Source organism: Caretta caretta, chromosome 5 (assembly GCF_965140235.1).
Source record: "Caretta caretta isolate rCarCar2 chromosome 5, rCarCar1.hap1, whole genome shotgun sequence".
Lineage (NCBI taxonomy): Eukaryota > Metazoa > Chordata > Testudines > Cheloniidae > Caretta > Caretta caretta.
Window position 1 is genome coordinate 49,564,983 of NC_134210.1, and position 21,512 is coordinate 49,586,494.

Below are 21,512 nucleotides of genomic sequence, written 5' to 3' on the forward strand. Positions count from 1 at the left end.
AACTGTGGAGATTGATTTAAAAAATGAAAGAGAGAATATACACAACAACATCGTAAGAACAGTAAGGCATAGAAAGTTACCTTTGTACATGCAGGAGCACAATCCTTACAGTTTTTATGCACAATTGCATTGCAATCTGAAAGGAAAAACAGATCTCAAAGCCTGAAATTGAAAGGGGTCGAACATTGTAGTGCACTTTATTCTGGGACTTCATCATTTTTCCTCCTTCAGACCCACATGCTAAATAGCCACAAAGACGGCTTTAATTTTTCTCTTAGCTTTCTCCAGGACTGTTTCAGGAATCAACTAGCAAGAGTCTCTTGTGAAACAAGTGGCCATCACCTTTGTCCCCTCTCCCTGAGGCCTGGGGACCCTGGCTGAGTAGGTAGAGAAGTATGTATTTTCAAATCCAGATACTGTCGCTCTTGAAATGGAATATTAAGCAAGTATCTTTCAGCAGATTTTCAAAAGTTACATAAAAGCTGCATAAAAGACAGTAGCTACTTACAAGAGCACTGCAATGACTCTTTCCCTAAGAGGGCTTTGTCGCATGCCATACACGGGATACTGCCTGAGAAGTTCCCAGTTATAAACTGATGTCTGTTCAGTTTGTCTTTGGCATCCTTATTCTTTGTCTTCAGATCCAACAGACCAGGCAAAAGGAGAGAGATTAAAATAGATAAATAACCACCATAATATTATAACTTTAAAACATTCTTCTCTTATGAGAAAATGGATTTTAAAACATTTATCTCTTTAAATTGTACAACACTGAGTCACATTGGGAGCACTTACTCACATGAGTAGTCCCAGCAGCTAACATTAATAGAATTACTATGTGAGTAAGTGCTCACCAGCATGGACATATGTTGCACAATCTAGACTTTAGATTATTAAAAATGAAACACTGAAAGTATCAGATTTACTTTTCACAATTAATTTTGTGTTTACACTTAGCACTTTGTTTGGGCCCTGATTCTAAAACTCACATATGCTCAGCAGCACTTACTCACGCATTAAGTTCAAATAGGACTACTCAACTGAATAAATGCCACAGAATCAAGCCCTTATTGTGGATAATAAGAAAAATAGACATATACTTTCTAATATTTCTATTTTTGTATATCATGTAAGAAAACTTTTTCCAAATACACTGCAGACATTTGAACTTGGGCTAAATCAAGACACGAGATAAGTAATAATAATTAAAAAGTGGCAAGGGAATTCAGTACTGTGAAAACAAGGTTACTTTAAAAAATGAACGATATTGTTTGTCTATACAAGGACACTGTCAACATATTTGTCATAAGTTTTAAATTTAAAATGTCTTATAAATACAGTTTAAATAATTGCAAAAATCAGCCACTTATCTTTACTTAAGAGGCGAGACAGATCTGATCCCAAGCTATAATGCATTTCAGTTATGCTAACAAGCACCTAGTTATATGTAGATCTGGAATTACCTTGCACTTATTTCGTGTACTAGACATTCTGTTCATCAAGAAGCTGAAAGTACGGCTCACTTTATATTTTTCGGACTCGGATTTTGTAGGTATAATATACTTATCCCATTCCTCCTCCTGAATCCTAAAATGTAAATCAGTGAATACAACTCATTACACTGGACATAACATCTTAAAACGGAGAAGCACCTGGCTGATATTCTGCTTCAGCTGCTTTTAACAATCCCAGGATGTATTCAGGTTTAAACCATAATTATTTAAGAGGTCAACATCAAACCAAAAAGTTACATTAGTCCCTGCATAATACTAATTATGAACACATACATGGGTACTGTACATAATGTGAACTATACTGCAAGTTTGCCATAATTATACTGTTATCAAACCCCTCAGCATGTATATTCCCTTATTTTACATGTTCCTTTGGGTAGCTCCCACATTAACTCCTTTTCCTTGCTATGTCTGAGCTCAGTCAGCTGTGAAACAAGAAGCTGGGGCTGCAGCAGCCAGGGATTCTTCTGCATGAACACCAGCCCCATAGGTCCCAATTCAGCACAGCATTTTAGCACATGCTCTATTGAATACTGGGTGGCCTGCTGAATTGGTCATAGATGTGTGCTGTTTCCCTCCTTCTCTCCCTAGATGGCACTGGAGCAGAGGCTTCTCTCAGCCAGCCTACAAAGTCACAGTGCAGTCCTGACTTGGGGATCAGATGGAGCACATGACACAGCAGTGGGACCTGCTGGGAGTGTCACTGCCAGACTAAAGGAAAGATGGGATTTGGATTCCTGCACTTCACAGATAATGGGATGGTTCCCTGGCATCCAGCCACATCGATCCAGAACATGCAACTGATTTTTATTTGCAATAAATAAATGTAAAAGGAAATGTCAGTAAAAGTTGCAAAATGAAAAACTCAAAAGTCAAGAGGTACCAGTTAACGTTGCCTGTGAAACTGTAACTCTGCTCCCCTGTGTGTGTTCATTATAATACAGTCTTTACTAACATGAACACTCAGGTTTTTTTCAACAGTTTTTTAAGGTGCACAGTAAATGGAAACCCTCTCCTCATTCAGTATGCACCTCATACGTAAACAGCTCTCATGGTGTCCATTTGTCTGGCATACAAAATAATGAGTAGAGTAACATAGATGCAGAACACCTACATTTAACGGTTTTAGGGGAAAATGCATGACATTATATTCAACAAAAACAGTAAGCGGTTACAGAAGTAAAGACTATTGCACAGAGAGAGCTAAGGTTGTGTATGCCAAATGGACTTAAGAAATGCCAAACTTTAAAGTTGCACAGTCAGACAACAAATGTGTTGCAAATATAACATTGTTATAGACTATATCCAACTCTCACACTAGTATGGAGTATAACAGAAACCTAGAGAAGCATTCTGAATTCCATTAGTAAAAGGTACCACAAGAGAACATGGTATATTAGTCTATTTGAGTCTGCTACTTTTCAGTTATGATCATTATTACAAAGATCTTTGCTACTAGTGTTTAACTAGTAGCATTAACATGTAAATAATGGTAGATGGATAAAAATTACACTGCAGAAATTCATCTGTGGCAAGTGTCAATACCTTTTTTCCTTCAATTGCTCTGGCAAGCTGTATGCGCGTTGTTCTACAAAACACAAAAAGTTAATGAAAACTAACGTGGTTATATTGGGATATTTATTTGTTTGAAGCACATAACCTCCACCAGGACGTAAGCTCAGTCATTATATTCTAGCACAATTGGTTGGGAATTTAGAAAGCAAAAATTATTAGAAGCAGGATTGCCCGGGATAATACACATCGTTTATTAAACAGGTTGTATTTGACAGAGTTTGCCTGGATCTGGGTTAACATCAGAGAATGTCAGTCTTTGCAAACTGATGGATTGCTTTTAAGAAGTAAAGAAAATTAATATTGATCTTTTTCTGAGCAACCCGGTTTTTTGAATGGTTCAATCTTTCATTTTGCTTTTTAGCTATTCTGTTGTAAAACACATACATGATTCTTTTCTATTATTTCCGAGACCAGACGTTATTTAGCTTTGTAGAGATTATCTGCAAACATATGCCTAATTTTAAGTACATATGTAGCCCCAACGACTTAAATGGGACTATTCTCATGCTTAAAGTTAGGTCCATGCTCAAGTACCTTGTTGAAAAAGGGCCCATATGAGAAAATACCCGACAGTTCAGCAAGTAAGATAGCATATTTTATCATGTACGTACTGAGAATCAAATCACATTTCAGTTAGTTGCCAGACCAAACATGTGCAACAAGATGCTCTTCTGAAGAAATAAAGGCCATGTTCCCATAGAAAAATGAAGATAGCTTCATGCAAAATAGCACCATTGGGTTGCCATTGCAGTACTTACTACAGGGATGGAGCAGAGACACTGATTTAGAGAGTGAAATAGCCTGGAGAAGGGGTCGACCACTGTTCATGAACACACCATCTACACAGCAGGGACAAATTCTTTACAGTTACATACTAGAAATATCCTCCTTTAAACACATATGTAGCCAATTTATTTCAATGTGTATAAAAAAGCTTTGGTTACTGCTACGGCAGTAGGCAGTGCATATCCTACTTCTAGATTGCAGCTCATGATGCAAGAATGAAACTCTCTTATTATGGGTTAATCCTTTTAGACTCAAAAACGCAAATCAGCAAACTCAGATTGGATTTTAATTTACAAGATCAGATTTTCTACCCTCATTTATGGCCAAATCCTAAACAAGACATTAAAGTGGTGGAGTCGTGGGAGTTCCCAGCTGCCGAGAAGTTGCACCTGAAAATCTCTGCTTCTTCTCCTTGCTGCAAAGTAGTTCCATGTAGCAGCACTGTCCATGCCAACATGTTGCAGTGGGAGGGTGAGAGGTTGAGACAGAAGGAGGGCCAGCAATGTGCTCAGCAGATCCCTGATGACTAAGGCTCAGATTTTGTCAGGGATATTTTTAGTAAAAACAACAGACAGGTCACGGGCAGTAAACAAAAATTCAGGGAAGCCTGTGACCTGTCTGCTGCGGGGTTCCCCATCCTCCCTCGCTGGCCGCCAGAGCTGGGCTTCTGGGGCAGGGGTGTGTGACCCGTGCCATGGCTGGGCAGCTGCTGGGAGCCCAGCTACCCTTGGGGAGTTGGAGCTCTGGGGTCCCCCTGCTGCCCAGCGGCTAGGAGCTCCTGGGAGCCTCCATCAGCAGTGGCTGAGAGCTGCAGGGCTGCCTGCTGACAGCCCTAGGGCAGAAAAAGTCATGGAGGTCCCTGGAAGTCACAGATTGTGTGTCTTCAGTGACCTCCGTGACATAATCGTAGCCCTACTTATGACACAAATGCATTGGCCAAATCGTCCCATACTTGGAGAACACAGTGACTACAGACACTTCCGCAGCCTTGATGGGCTACAAAGTGACTATTTGTGTCCCATAGCTTGGGAAGAAGGATAATTCTAGCTCTCCCAAGCCCCATGTAAACTCCTATTAGTTTACTCTGACTTTATATAGGAGGTCAGGGTTTAGGATTGATTAGGGCAAAGCTCTAAACCATGTGCTTAACTTTACACAGGTGCTTCAGTCCCATTGACATTACCAGGAATTAAACACATGTTTAAGTACTTTGCTGAATTGAGGGCTCTAGATCTTATGGGACACATGCCCTTGTTCCTCATCTGCTTTTTAAGACTTCTCAGCTAATCTGCAGGATGAAAAATTGTTAAAAATAAAGTTACATTAAAAAAAAAAAACCAATAACAATACTTGTAAACATCCCAGTGTTGCAGACAGTGCACAAAAAAGAGTTATGAGTAGAAACAAAGCGTTATTGTGGATTTGAGGGACCAAACCCAATGAATTTGAAAAAATGTTCACCTACATTTTAACCAAGATTGTCGCTGCTGTTTTTTGCATTCTGCTACTAAGCATCATGTGAAAAATGCCCCAACCCTGCAAAGGTTTAAACACATGTTTAACTTTGAAATCAATGGTACAGCAAGGTAAGCCTGCGCGTGAGTCTTCCCAGGATACAGGCCTAAATAAAATAATGAAGCTTCTGGAGCCAATTCAGGATAGCACTTAAGCACACACCTCACTTTAAGCGCACACTTAAAGTTATGCTTAAGTGCTGTCTTGAATAAGGATGCTTTTCTTAAATGATGCAGCACTTATTAGAAAAAAAAATACACAGTCAATTTCCAGCCCATCTTTTCTCATGTTTATAGCTTTAAGTATGAATTTTCCTTTTGGAAGAAAATCAGGTTTGTTCTTATCCCAAAAATAATTAAAAAAAAAACCAAAGAAAATGGATTCTATTGAAAATTAACTGATTTTCAGAGATGTGATCATGAATAAGATCGAGTACATATTTCATACTTTATATCATTCCATGGATTTCTAATGTAGCATGTTACACAGCTTTCTCCAAAGAAGGCCTGTGTTGTTTGCTAAGCTTAAAAACAAGCAAACAAACAAAAATACCCTTAAAATCTAAGGCTGCTAGAAACAATTCTTAACATCTTGCAGGCAGCACATAAGCAGAACAGTCAATTATGTAACATGAGGCTACGCTGTAAGGTTCTTACAAGTTTTCCAAGGATGAGCAAATACCTACTAACTTCAATGGAAATCTGTCTGAGTTAGGACTGAATAGGAGCGGAGGATCAGATTATCCCTACCATGGTAAAACATGCAGAATAGGAACAGAGGGAAGGCAGGTTTGTGAGAATCCCCTCGCAATGAATCCACACATCATCCCATGAAGAAGGTGGTGTTTGCTCCCCTGCCTATGGAAAAGGCCACAGCTTACACACAGACCTCACAGATTCCCAAGGATCTGCAGGATGTGAGGACCTTCGGCACAAAGGGCCTGTGCCTCTATACCAAATTTGGCCTCTCCCTTGATTCTCTGCTGGACTCCGGAAAAGAAAGTTGTGTCCTAGGCTGCCTTATGTTTTCTGACTAAGCTCTGCAGGGTTGGAGCAGGGACAACGTGTGTCTCCCTCCTAGCCGCACCTCCAGATTGCCCACTTCTCCCTCGCAGCTCTGTCTCTATGTTCTCCCACACTGCAGGCTCTGGACGTATACGGTGCCCCTTGAAGAGCCAAGAGGGATGATGTGGAGGCAGCTAAGCCCCACTTCCACATGGACTGGTGGAGAGCTGCACACATAGGGGACCACTCTTTACATGGATACCAGGGAGACAATCCAGACCTGAGTAAAGAAGTGAGCATTTGGCTTGTAGTAAGCATGGAGTTTGTGGCATTCCATACACGCAAATGGAGTAGAACTAATGCTCACCTTCATTTGAATCACAAACTGTGAAGTCACGTGCAAAGCGAGATTTCCCTAATAAAACTTTGGGTGAAGAACATGAGTAAGAACGTGACCGGATTCCAGAAAGTAACGATTCCTAGAAGAAATCAAAATGAAGGGGAAAAACACATTAATTTTAAAGAAAGGCAATTGGTATTACAGGAAAGTGTGTGTGTGCAAAGTCAGAGCAAGAAAAATCCTAAATTATTTCAATTTGGTGGGGACCAAAGTCTGAACAGTGATGTTATTCTACTATATCAGATGGCCAGTTATCTTCCCTGCCTTTTTCTGATGGTACTTGAACATAGTGTTTTCAGAGCAGAAAAGACCAGTGTTCCATCTAGCCCAGTATTCTGTCTCCAGCTACGATCTGGATATTCCAGAGGAAGAAATTAATCTCTCTCTTCCTTTTCCCTTACGTTTACCTAATTGTGCCTGGATACCATGACTGGAAATCTCTTACCCCAGCTGGTGATTAGTTATTGATATGCCTTGAAAGCAAAGTCATAATTACCTGTGCAAAACCCATTTCTTTTGAGAATTTAAATCAAACTAACATTATCTGATTTTTGTGGTTCATTAAATACACGGACTTGCATTAAAAAAAAACCTATATTTTCACTACTATATAGATATGTTTTTGACATGCTAAGTGCACAGGTGGCTTCACAGATAAAACAATATTCTGTTTGTTTCAATTCCAGATCTGAAGTCAACTTTAAAGCTCTGAAAGAAACAATAGTGATGGTCTGCGCTCTATCAGATGGAAGCTTGCATCATGACACCAACAATGACTATATGCAGCATAAAGTGCAGTCTTTTCTCCAAAGAGGACACTATGTGACTGAGTCACTGTTGCATGAAAACTGAACTACTTTTCACCCCTACTGAGGGCCGTCATTTGAAATCATCGGCACAGATAGCACTGACATTGCCTTACAAATGTATTGCTCACAATGAACTTGGCCTAGAAATACTAACAGGAATTTCCATCGTGCACTTGCAGCAAAGAGTTCCATGTTGCAAAAAACTTTTCTGAAGCAGCCTTGAGTTCCAAAATATTGTGAAAACAGTATGTTGATTTGCAGGATAAATACTACTGAGCATGTTGGAAAACACCTGGGGAGAAAACCATTTATGCTTCAACTGAGAATTTTGCTAAACTGCTTGATAGAAACAAACCAGTGTTTTTTAAAAATAGCTCTCTTGCATTTAGGTTTAGTAGTTTTTTCCTCCGGTATCATCTTTCCCCCTCCCCTTACATGAAAGATCAGGTAAAGCCCAGTGGCAGCCAGGACTTTTTATCTGTTTGATCAAATAAAAATAAATCTCATGCCTATGAATAAAAGAGAAAAGAACTCTGTGTATGTGTTTGACGTTTCCAGAAATAGCCAAAGGTTCAATGAAGTTACAGTAGCCAGAATATCTGTGGGAAGCATTAGCAGAGAAAGGAGCTTGTATTAGTCAGTGTACAAAATTCAGCCAACTAGACCCTCCTCCATGACTGTCTTTTTAAAAAAATACTTGTTTGCAAAGGCATTAACCTTCCTCATGTGCCACAGAGAATACCGGAGCAAAATTTTCCTCTCTGTTATACCAGTGTGTTGAAGTATAACATTGTATAACGTTGTATAAGGGGACATGCTGGATACATTGTATATGAGAGGGCATGCCAAAACATGTTACAAAGTATCTGAGGGAGCACACACAGGGACAGTTAGCTTTTGAATGGAGAAGCAATTAAAATAGAGCCAGCACGTCTAAGAAGCAGGCATCAGAATGGAAGGTGTGAAGGGCAATTAGTTAAGTTAACTGGAAGCTGTTAAAGGAGATAGTTAAGGGTGGCAGGTAATTGAAGATACGTGACTGGTCTCAGGGATCTCGAAGGGTGGTGACTAAAATCTTTTTCTTCTTTTGTCTGTAACTTCTCTGTAACTTGTTCTCCCAGTAAGCTGTATAAATTAAGAGACACAAGCTCCACTCGGGGGGCTCACTTCTAAATGTATTAGCAGAGCAGCTTTGCTAATAAAACAGAGTGGTCTGATAAATTGTGAGTCTGAGTCAAACTTTGACAAGTGTAAATTGGGATAAGTTTTGTTGACTTCTATGGAGTTAATCCGAATTTATACTAATATAATTGAGAGGTGAATGTGGCCCTTCAAATACAAATTCTTATATATTTTCAACAACTTAGTTGAAAGCAAAATAAACAAAACCAAAATGATATCCGAATACCTTTGACTGCAGATTGTTAGAGTCCATCCTGTGGATGCTATAATCTAGGTCAGTGCTTGTCTCAGAAGAATCTAATTCATGCCTGCTGCCAGCCACGGTCATTGAAGAACTGAAAGAAGGGTAGCGAACGTGGGATCTGTCAGAAATCCCTTCACTTCCAATGTCTACTTCAAGGTCATCAAGACTAGAACTAAAGCATACAACAAAATGTATGGAATGTAAAGCAATCTAATTATCAGACTTAATGCAACAAGCAAAGTGAACAGTCTAATAAATGGTGCTTGGGTTAGTCATGCTCTAGTCCTCTCTCAGCTTTGTGGTCCTCCCTTATCGTGCCCATGGCTTTACTCCAGTTGCATCTTGCCGATACTTTAAAATGTGGTCATGTTGTAACCAGGCCCAGATACAAGTGGCTTAGAACCAGGGGTCCTTACCTGAATGCATTTGTAGAGTAAACAGGGTCTTAGATATCTGCTCCTCTTTTGCTTCTGAACTTCAAAGTCAAGTTTAAGTGAGAAGCTGCATGATAAGGAAAAGTGCGAATAGCCTATATAATGTGGCAACGCTCTGACTATTTTCTCCAACATCTGGTATGCTGAAGGAGTTTCCTAGAAGCCACTTTTTGAGTAAGTCTGATTTTAAGGTGTATAAATTAATCCTTCTTTTTTAAAAAAAGATAGAAAAATGAAGGAACATGACAAAGCTTAAAAAACCCAACCCTCATGAAATCAACGATGAACACAATTAGAGAATGTGTGATTTGCAGATGTTCTTGCATATAACATTACAATGAGATTTCCTAGAAGTATCAACACCACAGGGGTGTTCTCTGCAATCTTTTTGTCCCTTTATCTGTATACATAAGCCCATGGTTTCTTTATTAATGTGACTGAAGTGAATGGTTGACTGCTTGCAACAACATTCCAGTCTTCCAGGACAAAACGTTTAGAATATGCATGGTATTTCTCAATAACTACAGATCCAAGCTAGAATTGTAGCATTGTAACTCCTTCACACAGCATTAGAATTCACCTAATTAAAAGATTTCTTTTTCAACACAGTCCAAAGCTGTTTGATCATTGGACTTTTGGATATTATCCATCCCCACATTTGCCACAAATGTGCCATGTGACACTGGAAAAATAAGTTACTTAGGCTATTTGTGTGTCAGTTTCCCTATTTGTGAAATGGGGATAACCATACTTACCTATGGCCCTGTCTACATTAGAAAAACATCACCATTGCAACCATGCTGATGAAGTTACACCATGCAAATGCCTAGTGTAGACATATTACACCCATGTGAAGCAGGACTTAGTCTATCCTGGCTTATTATAGTAATTTACAATAGGAGTTGCACGGGCACAAATTTCTCCAATATAGACAGGACCTACATGAAGGTGTTGAAGATTTATTAATGTTTGCCAAGCACTCTGAGGTCCTTGAATGAGGATGTTATTTAACAACAAATTTGTATTATTTTATTGTAGTATTACTTCATACCTGATCTGATCCTGTAATCTGTACTCAGGCAAAACTCCCAATGAATGTTTTAGGGAGGGATAATTTTGAAGTACACATTAAAATAGGGGACAGATCATGCGTTGCAGCTGGGGAACACCAAGCACAGCTCAGAAAGAATGTGGTGTGTGTGTAAAGGTAGCTTTAAACCATATTTGTGTTCCCCAATCCTGGAGCAGGTCCTATTCCCAGCATAACATAGAGCTGCCTGTGGGAGAATCCTCCAGTGGCTGGACCTGCTGAGTTTTGGCTGCTTTTTACCAGTAGAGCAGCACAAAGTAGGCCAAACACACCAGAGATTTGGGTTCATGGTATTAGTGTAGCACGGTGACTGTCAATCTGCAAAAGTCATATGCATTCAGGAATGTACAATTCCTTTAGGGTCTGTTTGGTTATAAATTGGCTTATGCTTCACTTTCACTGTTTATGATGTTCTGACAAATTTCTCAGTGAAAATTCACAAAATTAATAGTTGTCTGGTTCTGTTTTTCTAGCAAGTGTCACACTTTGCAGCACCTACCACAATTTACGCCAAAAAGTATGAAGTTGCTTAGAAACCACTTACAGTTTGTAAGAAACAAAAGCCAAAGAAAAACAGAAAAAACCCCAAAAGAAACCTTTATAACCAATTTATAAAAATACAGAACTAAATAAAGCACCACATAAAATTTGGGATATAAGTGATTAGGGGACAGTTTTTTGAAGATACTTCAGACTTTCTCTCAGTAGAGACGTTAATATTCCAGGTTTTGTTTTATTTTTCTGAACTAAAATATACTTAATGTGTGTATATATATGTGTGTGTGTATATATATATATATATATATATATATATATATATATATATATATATATATATACACACACACACACACACAAAATGTGATGCTGATTACCTTGATTTCAAGGATGACGTCAACAATCATAGTTTGTATTAATGGGTCTTCATGTGACTCCATAGACCAATTATATCACTGGCCACAGAGCTATTTGCCTAGCTGTTCTGATTGAGCTGCACGTTGTTACCATGCCTGGCACTGTGCTTCCAGCTACTCCACGCACTTCTTCTCAAAGTCAGGAAAACCCACCCTCACAGTATAGTTCCATGCAATGCCATTTGTGTGTGTGTGTGTGTGTGTGTATATATAAACATATTACTAAATGTTCATCTTTTCCTGACAATACCATCAAAACAACTCCATACCTTCTTTTTTTCATGTCAGCATAAAGTTGACTTCGTTCCTTATTAAATCCACAAGACTTGAGTGGTAGATATGAACCTGCTGCATACAGATTTGAAGGTGAAGTGAAAGGCTGTGTGCTTACGTTGTCTATGTTATTCATTACCATTTGGTTATCTTCATTTTCTGCATAAATATATTGGTTGCTTTCCTTAAGTGAGGCAGATGATGAGCCCTTGGGTGTCGGGGATGAGTGGATCTGATCCGTGCCTGTTTCAGTGGTGACACTGTCTACGTTAATGTAGTTAACATCCAAATCTCCAACCTGGAGCATGAGATAGATATGTATTAATGATACTGAAAAGTAAATAACGATGTATCGCTAGAGAATAGTGATCTTTCTTCAAATTACACTTCTCTGTACCACCATTTTTTCCTTTATTACTTTTCTGCGGCATAGAAATTGGAGACAAACTAATATGGTTTTTCAGGCCTCCAGGTCATGAGTATATGTGCAGCTTGGACAAATACAGATACAAATGGCTGTTCACACACCTAAGTAGCCATTTGCATGTGCCATTATTCAGTTTGCACACATAAAAGTGGTAGTTTTATGCAGAATTGTGGCGATCAAAGGGGTGTTATTGGACATTTTAGGTCATGACTGACTTTCAGTTGAGAAAATTTGGCCCTAACTACATGCTTTGTGTCGGTCACAAAGAACACTATCAGCTCTTAATGCGATGGGTGACTTTTTCAATGAGAGGGAAAAGAATATGAAGATGCACTTTCAATATCTCTGCCTTCTTCCAAGATTTTCAGTTAACAGTATAAAATAATTTCTTACATTTATATACTGCCTTTCATCCTGAAGGATCCCAAACTATTTTATAACATATATCTATATCTATTGTGACACGGTCAGGCCAAATGGCTACAGGAGAGTGATAGAAGGCAGATATATTAGCCCCAGGTTAAGTAGGTCCCTTTTCCCTGGGCAAGGTAACAGGGAAGGTTCCAGAACAATCAGGAACTTTCTGGAAACAATTCAGGAAGACAGGCTGATTAGAACACCTGCAGCCAATCAAGAAGCTACTAGAATCAATCAAGGCAGGCTAATCAGGGCACCTGGGTTTTGAAAAGGAGCTCACTTCAGTTTGTGGTGTGTGTGCAAGGAGCTGGGAGCAAGACGTGCAAGAAGCTGAGAGTGAGAAGGCATACTACTGGAAGACTGAGAAATAAACGCATTATCAGACATCAGGAGGAAGGTCCTGTGGTGAGAATAAAGAAGGTGTTGGGAGGAGGCCATGGGGAAGTAGCCCAGGGAGTTGTAGCTGTCAGGCAGCTGTTACAGGAGCCACTGTAGACAGCTGCAATCCACAGGGCCCTGGGCTGGAACCTGGAGTAGAGGGCAGGCCCGGGGTCCCCCCCATCCCTCCATTCCCCCAACTCCCTACTTGATATCAGAGGAGTTGACCTGGACTGTGGGTTCCACCAGAGGGGAAGGTCTCTGGACTATTCCCCGATCCACTAGGTGGATCAGCAGAGACTGCAAGGATTGTTCTTCTTCCTTTTCCCCATGCTGGCCAGTGATGAGGCTAACTGAGTGAATGGCAGATTTGAGCCACTAAAGTGGCAAAACTGAGGGCTGCCGTGAACCTCTGAGGCGAGCAAATCCACCAATAAGCGCAGGACCCACCAAGGCAGAGGAGGAACTTTGTCACACTATATATATAATAGAACCTCAGAGTTGTGAACTCCTCAGGAATGGAGGTTGTTTGTATCTCTGAAATGTTCTTAACTCTGAACGAAACGTTATGGTTGTTCTTTCAAAAGTTTACAACTGAACATTGAATTAATCCAGTTTTGAAACTTTACTATGCAGGAGAAAAATTCTTCTTTCCATTTTTTTTTAGTAGTTTATGTTTAATAAGGTACTGTATTGTATTTTTCTTTTTGGGGGAGCGGAAGGTCTCTGCTGCCGCCTGATTGTGTATTTCGGTTCCAAATGAGGTATGTGGTTGACTGGTCAGTTCGTAACTCTGGTGTTTGTAACTGAGGTTCTACTGCACAAGAATCACTTCTACCATCACTGAAATGCAGCCACCTCTCACTGGAAGTTGGCAGGTGTTTTACAATACATAGCATCTATCCACAACAGTTTACAGTAGGATAAGAAGTGAGGAAGAACAGCACTTTGAATTGAGATTGTGGGGAAAATTTAGATAGGTAGGATGCAATTACCCAAAATGTAGTTTGGCCAGAATCTACTGGAGCTAGTCTCCTTGTGATAAGTAATATAGCACAATTAATAATCACAAGTGGCCAGGACCTCAGTTTTACATCACATCTGGCAGAAAGCACTTCCAACTTTGTGGTATCCTATAACAATAATTGGACATTGGTTTGTCTGGTCACTTATTTTTTATTCCTGTTGAATTGATAATTGAGGGACTTGTTAATTAACAAACATCAGGAAACATGACCCTGTTTTAAATAAGAGGGAATTTAAGTGCAAATAATCAAAGAAGAGGAGCTGTTCAGCTCATAGAAAACTAAAACAAAAAAGCTAAAGATTTACATTTTCATAACTTATTTTGTTTATTAAAAGCATCTAATAAATGAATCAAGAATGACAGACAAGGGAACAAAGTTGCAGTTATTACATAAAAATTAATCGCACGATTAAAAAAATTAATCATGCGAATTAATCACGCTATTAAACAATAATAGAATACCATTTATTTAAATATTTGTTGATGTTTTCCACATTTTCAAATATATTGATTTCAATTTCAACACAGAATAGAGTGTACAGTGCTCACTTTATATTTATTTTTATTATAAATATTTGCACTGTAAAAATAAAAAATCGTATTTTTCAATTAACTTAATACACGTAATGTAGTGCAATCTCTTTATCATGAAAATTGAACTTACAAATGTAGAATTAGGCACAAAGAAAACTGCGTTCAAAAATAAAACAATGTCAAACTTTGGCGCCTACAAGTCCACCCAGTCCTACTTCTTGTTCAGCCAGTCGCTCAGACAAACAAGTTTGCTTACATGTGCAGGAGACAATGCTGCCTGCTTCTTGTTTACAAGATCACCTGAAAGTGAGAACAGGCGTTTGCATGGCACTATTGTAACTGGCATCGCAAGATATTTACATGCCAGATGCACTAAAGATTCATATGTCCCTTCATGCTTCAACCACCATTCCAGAGGACACACGTCCATGCTGATGACAGGTTCCGCTTGATAATGATCCAAAGCAGTGCAGTCAGATGCCATCAGGGGAAAGTTGGTTTTCTTTTTTGGTAGTTCGGATTCTGTAGTTTCTGCATCAGAGTGTTGCTCTTTTAAGACTTCTGAAAGCATGCTCCACACCTCATCCCTCTCAGATTTTGGAAGGCATTTCAGATTCATAATCCTTGGGTTGAGTGCTGTAGCAAGCTTTAGAAATCTCATATTAGTACCTTCTTTGCATTTTGTCAAATCTGCAGTGAAAGTGTTCTTAAAATGAACAATATGGTGGGTCATCATCCGAGACTGCTATAACATGAAATATATGGCAGAATGCAGGTAACACACAGAGCAGGAGACTTACAATTGTCCACCAAGGAGTTCAGTCACAAATTTAATTAACATTATTTTTTAACGAGCATCATCAGCATGGAAGAATGCCCTCCAAATGGTCGCCAAAGCATGAAGGGGCATACAAATGTTTAGCATATCTGGCATGTACATACCTTGCAATGCTGGCTACAAAAGTGCCATACGAATGCCAGTTCTCACTTTCAGGTGATTGTAAATAAGAAGCGGGCAGCATTATCTCCCATAAATGTAAACAAACTTGTTTGTCTGAGCGATTGGCTGAACAAGAAGGAGGACTGAGTGGACTTGTAGATACTAAAGTTTTACATTGTTTTGTTTTCAGGGTGGATAAAATTCCATGATTTAAAAAAAACAGATTTTTTATTTAAATAGGATTTTTTTGATCAAATGATTTTTGAGGAAAAAACTTATCTAAAGATAGTTTTAATTAAGATATATTATAGCTCAAAGATATCTCATCATGGAATAGGGATTATAAATTCTAACTCTATAATATGAGACAATATAGTCATGTAATGTTTAAGAAAAGTTTTGTAAATGAGTTCCAATAGTTCAAGAATTAGGGACCCAATCTTATGGGGTTCCAGGGGCTCCTGTATGATTATTTAGATTAATCTTTCTATCTACCCAATGGGACTCAGTGCTCAGTCTAGAAGATACCATCAGAGATGCTTAGTTTTTCAGTTCTCAAACTGTGGATGTGTGTCTCCAGAGATAACATGCTTGTTAATAGCAAAAATGTGTTTAAATATATAAATAAATAAATAATATATAGAAGTGAGAAACAACAGACATGAACCCTATTGTCCCTCTGCAAATTTGTGTACACAGAGTCAATCCCTTACCTCTCTTTGAAAGTGCAAAGTCTCAAAAAGTTCAATGAATAGAAGATTGTTGGGGGCGGAATAGATCTGAACAAGGAGAAGAAGTCTGGAGATAAATGTGAGAAGGGAGGGACAGGCAGTAGAAACAAAAGTGAAACTGTTTGAGCCACATATTCCAGAAGTCTTGATGTCTTTCTGAGCGTAGCCTTCATTGATTTGAGATCTATCATACAATTCTCTTACTAGAAGGGAAAACCTATAATGGCAGCAGGCCGTAAAAGAGACCCAGTTTGGGAATATTTTAATGACGTTTCTCTACCTGTGGGTAAGACAGGCATGCGTGCAAAATGCAAACAGTGCAACAAAGAAATGCAAGGCCCGAATGAAATGACATCATGAGAAGTGTTCCTTCTCAGGAGGAAGCTGCGTTGAAGATGATGAAAGGAACATGTCTGAACATGCAGGATCTTCAGGTTGGTAAATTTTTTTATTTCAACCTTCTTTCTTAAGGACTGCCTGTCTTCCTTCTGGACTATTCTTGAATTCTCATGTTTGAGCAAAAAATACAGTTGTTACTCTATGACAATGTCATTTTAGATGCAGTTGTGATAAAAAATAAATAGCTGAAACAGGCAGATCTTCCTTTACAAATTCACCTTTAAAGTAGTACAGCGTGTCAGTGAATGCACTGAGTAATACTAAATGAGCAATATGGTAATAATAATTAAATAACTGCACTGACTTATTTTGTTTAGGAGAATCCATCCTCAACATACAGGATTCAGAAGACTATCCACCTTCAAGATCACCATCATTTTCTATAGTTTCAGAGTTATCTGCCAATGATAGTGTTTTAGTCACATCATGTATCTCACATAGCCACAGTATATATGACCTGTAGCAAAAAGAAAAAAAAACTCCATCTTCCAGAAACAATCATAGATAAGATTGTGATAAGAACCAGCAGATTACAAAAAGAGGTAATTGATGAAAAAACTGCCCAGTTTGTTTATGCAACAAACTCTCCTTTCTGTATGATTGAGAACCCACATTTCATTAACATGGTCCAGTCATTAAGACCAGGATACAGTCCACCAACAGAATAGATGTCGCAGGCAAATTGCTGGATATAGTGTATGAAAGAGAAATTGAGCAGTGTGCAAAAGGTCTAGAGAGTGAAATTGTTAACCTGGGTCTTGATGGGTGGAGCAATGTCCACAGTGATCCTATTGTATGTGCTTGTGTGACAACAGAAGAAGGGAATGTCTTCCTTACAGGAACAATTGATACATCAGGAAATGCACACAATACTTACAAGAAGTAGCAGTAAAAGCTATAACAAACTGTGGGGAAAAAAATTCAAATGTCTAGTACACAGCTTGGTCACAGACAATGCTGCAAATGTATCCAAGATGAGAAGAAATTATTTAGAAGAGAGAGAAGAGAGTCCCAAGCTAATAACATATGCTTGCAGTGCTCATTTGATGCACCTCCTCGCCGAAGACTTCAGTGTTTCAGAAATAAAGGCTAATGTTGTTGAAATTGCAAAATACTTCTGTAACAACCACTTTGCAGCAGCTGCTCTGAAAAAAGTGGGAGGAACCAAGCTAATTCTCCCACAAGACGTGCGATGGAACTCAGTAGTGGACTGTTTTGAGCACTATATCAAGAACTGGCCTAATCTGATGACAGTTTGTGAACAAAATAGTGAAAAAATAGATGGCATTGTCACAGCCAAAGTTCTCAACATTGGGCTTAAGAGACATGTTGAACACATGCTGAGTACCCTGAAGCCTATTTCTGGAGCCTTGAACAAAATGCAGGGAAATAGCTGTTTTATCGCTGATGTTGTTGAAATTTGGAAGGAACTGAGTGAGATCTTAAAAAGAGAAATATGCAATGACAGATTTAAATTACAAGTATTTAAAAAAATTATGGGACAAGCACTATCTCCAGCTGATTTTCTTGCAAATATTCTCAATACTCGGTACCAGGGTCAAACCTTAACTGCTGAAGAAGAGGAGTTGGCTGTGACATGGGCATCCAGCAATCAGCCCTCCATAATGCCAACTATAATAAACTTCAGAGCTAAGGGTGAACCATTCAAGAAATATATGTTGACTGATGTTGTTTTAAAGAAAGTCACACCAGTGAACTGGTGGAAGTCACTTAAGCACTTGGATTCAGAGACTGTTGAAGTGATAATCTCACTTTTAACAGCAATAGCTTCTTCTACCGGTGTAGAAAGAATATTTTCTTCCTTTGGACTAATTCATTCCAAATTGAGAAACCATTTGGGACCTGAAAAAGCAGGAAAGCTTGTTTTTCTTTTCCAGATTATGAACAAACTAGAAAATGAAGGTGAAGACGACTGAGTTAGCTGCAGAAGCCAATATTTTAAGTTTCTCATGTTGACCTGGCTGACATAGTCCATTTAATTTTTTTTTAAAATATTTCATTTAACTATGTTAGTTAAAAACAATTTTAACAAAAAGAAACCTGATTTTAAAAAACTTGAATGTTTAAATTCAAAAATTCATATGCTTGTTTTGTTAAAAATATTATATGTTTGCTGTTGAAGAAAAAAATCCAGAATACATAATGTTGCTGTTTTAATTAAATAAAACAATTTAAATGTCTGTCTGGTGATGTTCTCCTCCTAATAAAGCATGGCAAGAAAATCCTCCAAATATTAATGATTAACCTGTTGAACTGGAGATAGTTCACCTCCCAGTGACTTCATAAATATCTGCTTCAGTTACCTTTGGTAAATGAAATAACCAAACAATCATTCATTTTCTGATATAGCTGTAAAACTAATCTGAAAAGTTTTCAAAATAAATCACTTTAAAAATGTATAGTGTGTACCTTCTAAAAATGAAACCTACCTCTATCTATGAGTTCTGAAGAATATATATTACAGTTGTAACAACCAACAAGAATGCACTTTTCTGTAGAAATCGATGATTAAATTGAGTCTTCCTGACTAGTGATTTAAATCCATTTGATTTAAATCAAATCCACCCTGTTTGTTTTTGAGTGCAGTTATGTAACAAAAAAAAAATCGACATTTGTAAGTTGCACTTTCATGATAAAGAGATTGCACTACAGTACTTGCATGAGGTGAATTGAAAAATACTCTTTCTTATCATTTTTACAGTGCAAATATTTGTAATAAGAATAATATAAAGTGAGCTCTGTACACTTGGTATTCTGTGTTGTAACTGAAATTGAGATATTTGAAAATGTAGAAAAACATCCAAAATATTTAAGGTTTCAGAGTAGCAGCCGTGTTAGTCTGTATTCGCAAAAAGAAAAGGAGTACTTGTGGCACCTTATAGACTAACCAATTTAAATTGGTTAGTCTATAAGGTGCTACAAGTACTCCTTTTCTTTTTGCAAAATATTTAATAAATTTCAATTGGTATTTTATTGTTTAACACTGCGACTAAATCTGTGATAAATCACAATTAATTTTTTTAATCGTGATTCATTTTTTTGAGTTAATCATGTGAATGAACTGCAATTAATCAACAGCCCTAATAAACCTATGTAATATTTATAAACATAAAACACTGGAAGGCTCTACCGACTGACCCACATTTTACTAAAATTCAAATAATATATTTTACCAGGAGACAATGAACAGCAGTGTACTGAGAGCACAAAGATGCAAGACTATCTTACTTGATCCACTACCATGCAATTTGCATACACTTCATCACTTCCATTCAGCATGGCAGTACGTGTGGGTGCAGCAAAGAAGGTAGGTGGATTTGGGTATTTCTTGAGGACATCAAGTGTAGAATGTCGTTGCTCTGGAATGAAATATTATGGGAAAATACAGAATTTATTTTTTCATACCACTTCCTTTTCTCTTCTCTATTCTGCCATAAAAATAGCTAAGCCTAGTCATTAAAGCATCACATTTTAAAGAGACTATTATTAGTTATGCCCAGAACATTTAAGACAACATTTCTGCATTCATTCAAAAATCTGTATTTGTATGCAGAAGCTCTCTGCTAAACTACCTGATTTCACGACATTTGTCAAACGGAAATTAGTGAGCAACAAATACAGCTGAGTGACATTTTTTGGCCAAAAACCTTTTTTTTTCCTCCAAAAAATGAAGATTCAGCTTGACCAACACATTTTGCCAATTACGCCAAACTGTTTCAGTCAAAAAAATAAAAATTTCCCCACAAATGTTGAAACATTTCATTTTGACACTTTCCAAATGAAACATTTTGATTTTTCAGGCATGATTCAAGAAGAGATCTACATGCCATTGATAAAATGGAAGAGGCAGTGGAGCCTAGTGGGTAGGGCATTCACCAAGAGCAGGGACACTTGGTTTCTAGTCCCTACTTCAATGAATATTTTATTATTTACACATACTGGAACGGCTTCAATAGGAGAAACAGAGAAACTCAGGCCAGAATAGCCAACAATCTGGTGGCTAGGGCATTCACCGGGGGATCAAATCCCTCCTTCAGAGCAGGGTCTCAAACCTGGGTCTCCCATTTCCAAGGTGAATGCCTTAGCCAATGAGCTATTAGGTACAAGGAGGGCACCGCTACCCCCACCATCTCCTCTGTTTTGTGAGCAGTGCCTAAGCCCCTTGGTGAATCTAGCCCTTCAGTTCAAAATTTCCTTTGCTTTTATTAAAAAACACTAAGCATGCCTGAAATCAAAACAAAGACATTTTGTTCAACCCAAAACCATTTTTGGCCAAAAATTCTGAAAAATTTTAGTTTTGGGTTGATCCAAAAGAATTTTTTTCCGATTTCTCAAAATTGCAACAAGCCAAAAAAATCAGTTACTTGCACAGCTCTAGCAACACATTAATGCTCAATCAACTGCAAATGAGAACAGTAGTAGCTACCTACTTGCTACCCGAGCATGGCACTGCGGACCATCTCAAATCCTACATATTTTCAGATTTTGCTTATAGTAAACATAATTACCACCACTTTACAGATGGAGAAGCCAGAATATAGCAGCAGCCATGCCAGAGCCCAGGGAAAGGACTTCTCCCCTGATTCCACACAGACTCCAGTGTGCAGTCCAGCCAGACATACAGTGTACTACTTCCAGGATTTTCCTTATGTAGGATAATAACTTCCTTTTTACATTTTTGCAGAAGGACATATAAAGGCAGTTTATAAATATAGAGTAGTATGCTTTGTAATGAAATGACTGACGGCATTAACTACGGCATAGTTTCATTCATCTTTAAATACTCTGTAGTACTGCACCTTTAGTGCTGTGGGTGCAGTAGAAAGCCTTTCATTATTATTTCCATAATAACGAAATACAAATTGGAAAGACCTTGTAGTCCACCCCAGCCTCCAAGA

General features: G+C 38.3%; 1 protein-coding gene across 18 annotated transcripts in view; it reads right to left on the reverse strand.

Annotated features, from left to right (window-relative positions):
- ARHGEF28 (Rho guanine nucleotide exchange factor 28) overlaps positions 1–21,512 on the reverse strand; it is a 197,951-nt gene that overhangs the window by 60,366 nt on the left and 116,073 nt on the right. For all 18 annotated transcript variants that reach the window (XR_007356563.2, XM_048849301.2, XM_075128538.1 and 15 more), the window contains 8 exons: positions 19,843–19,973; positions 11,737–12,038; positions 9,012–9,201; positions 6,762–6,873; positions 3,060–3,102; positions 1,464–1,587; positions 509–635; positions 81–136 (listed from right to left, as the gene is read on the reverse strand). Coding sequence is in view for 17 of the 18 variants with exons in the window: in XM_048849301.2 (XP_048705258.2) it covers positions 81–136; positions 509–635; positions 1,464–1,587; positions 3,060–3,102; positions 6,762–6,873; positions 9,012–9,201; positions 11,737–12,038; positions 19,843–19,973 (1,085 nt within the window). In the remaining variant the exon portion in view is untranslated. The remainder of the gene's footprint in view (positions 1–80; positions 137–508; positions 636–1,463; positions 1,588–3,059; positions 3,103–6,761; positions 6,874–9,011; positions 9,202–11,736; positions 12,039–19,842; positions 19,974–21,512) is intronic.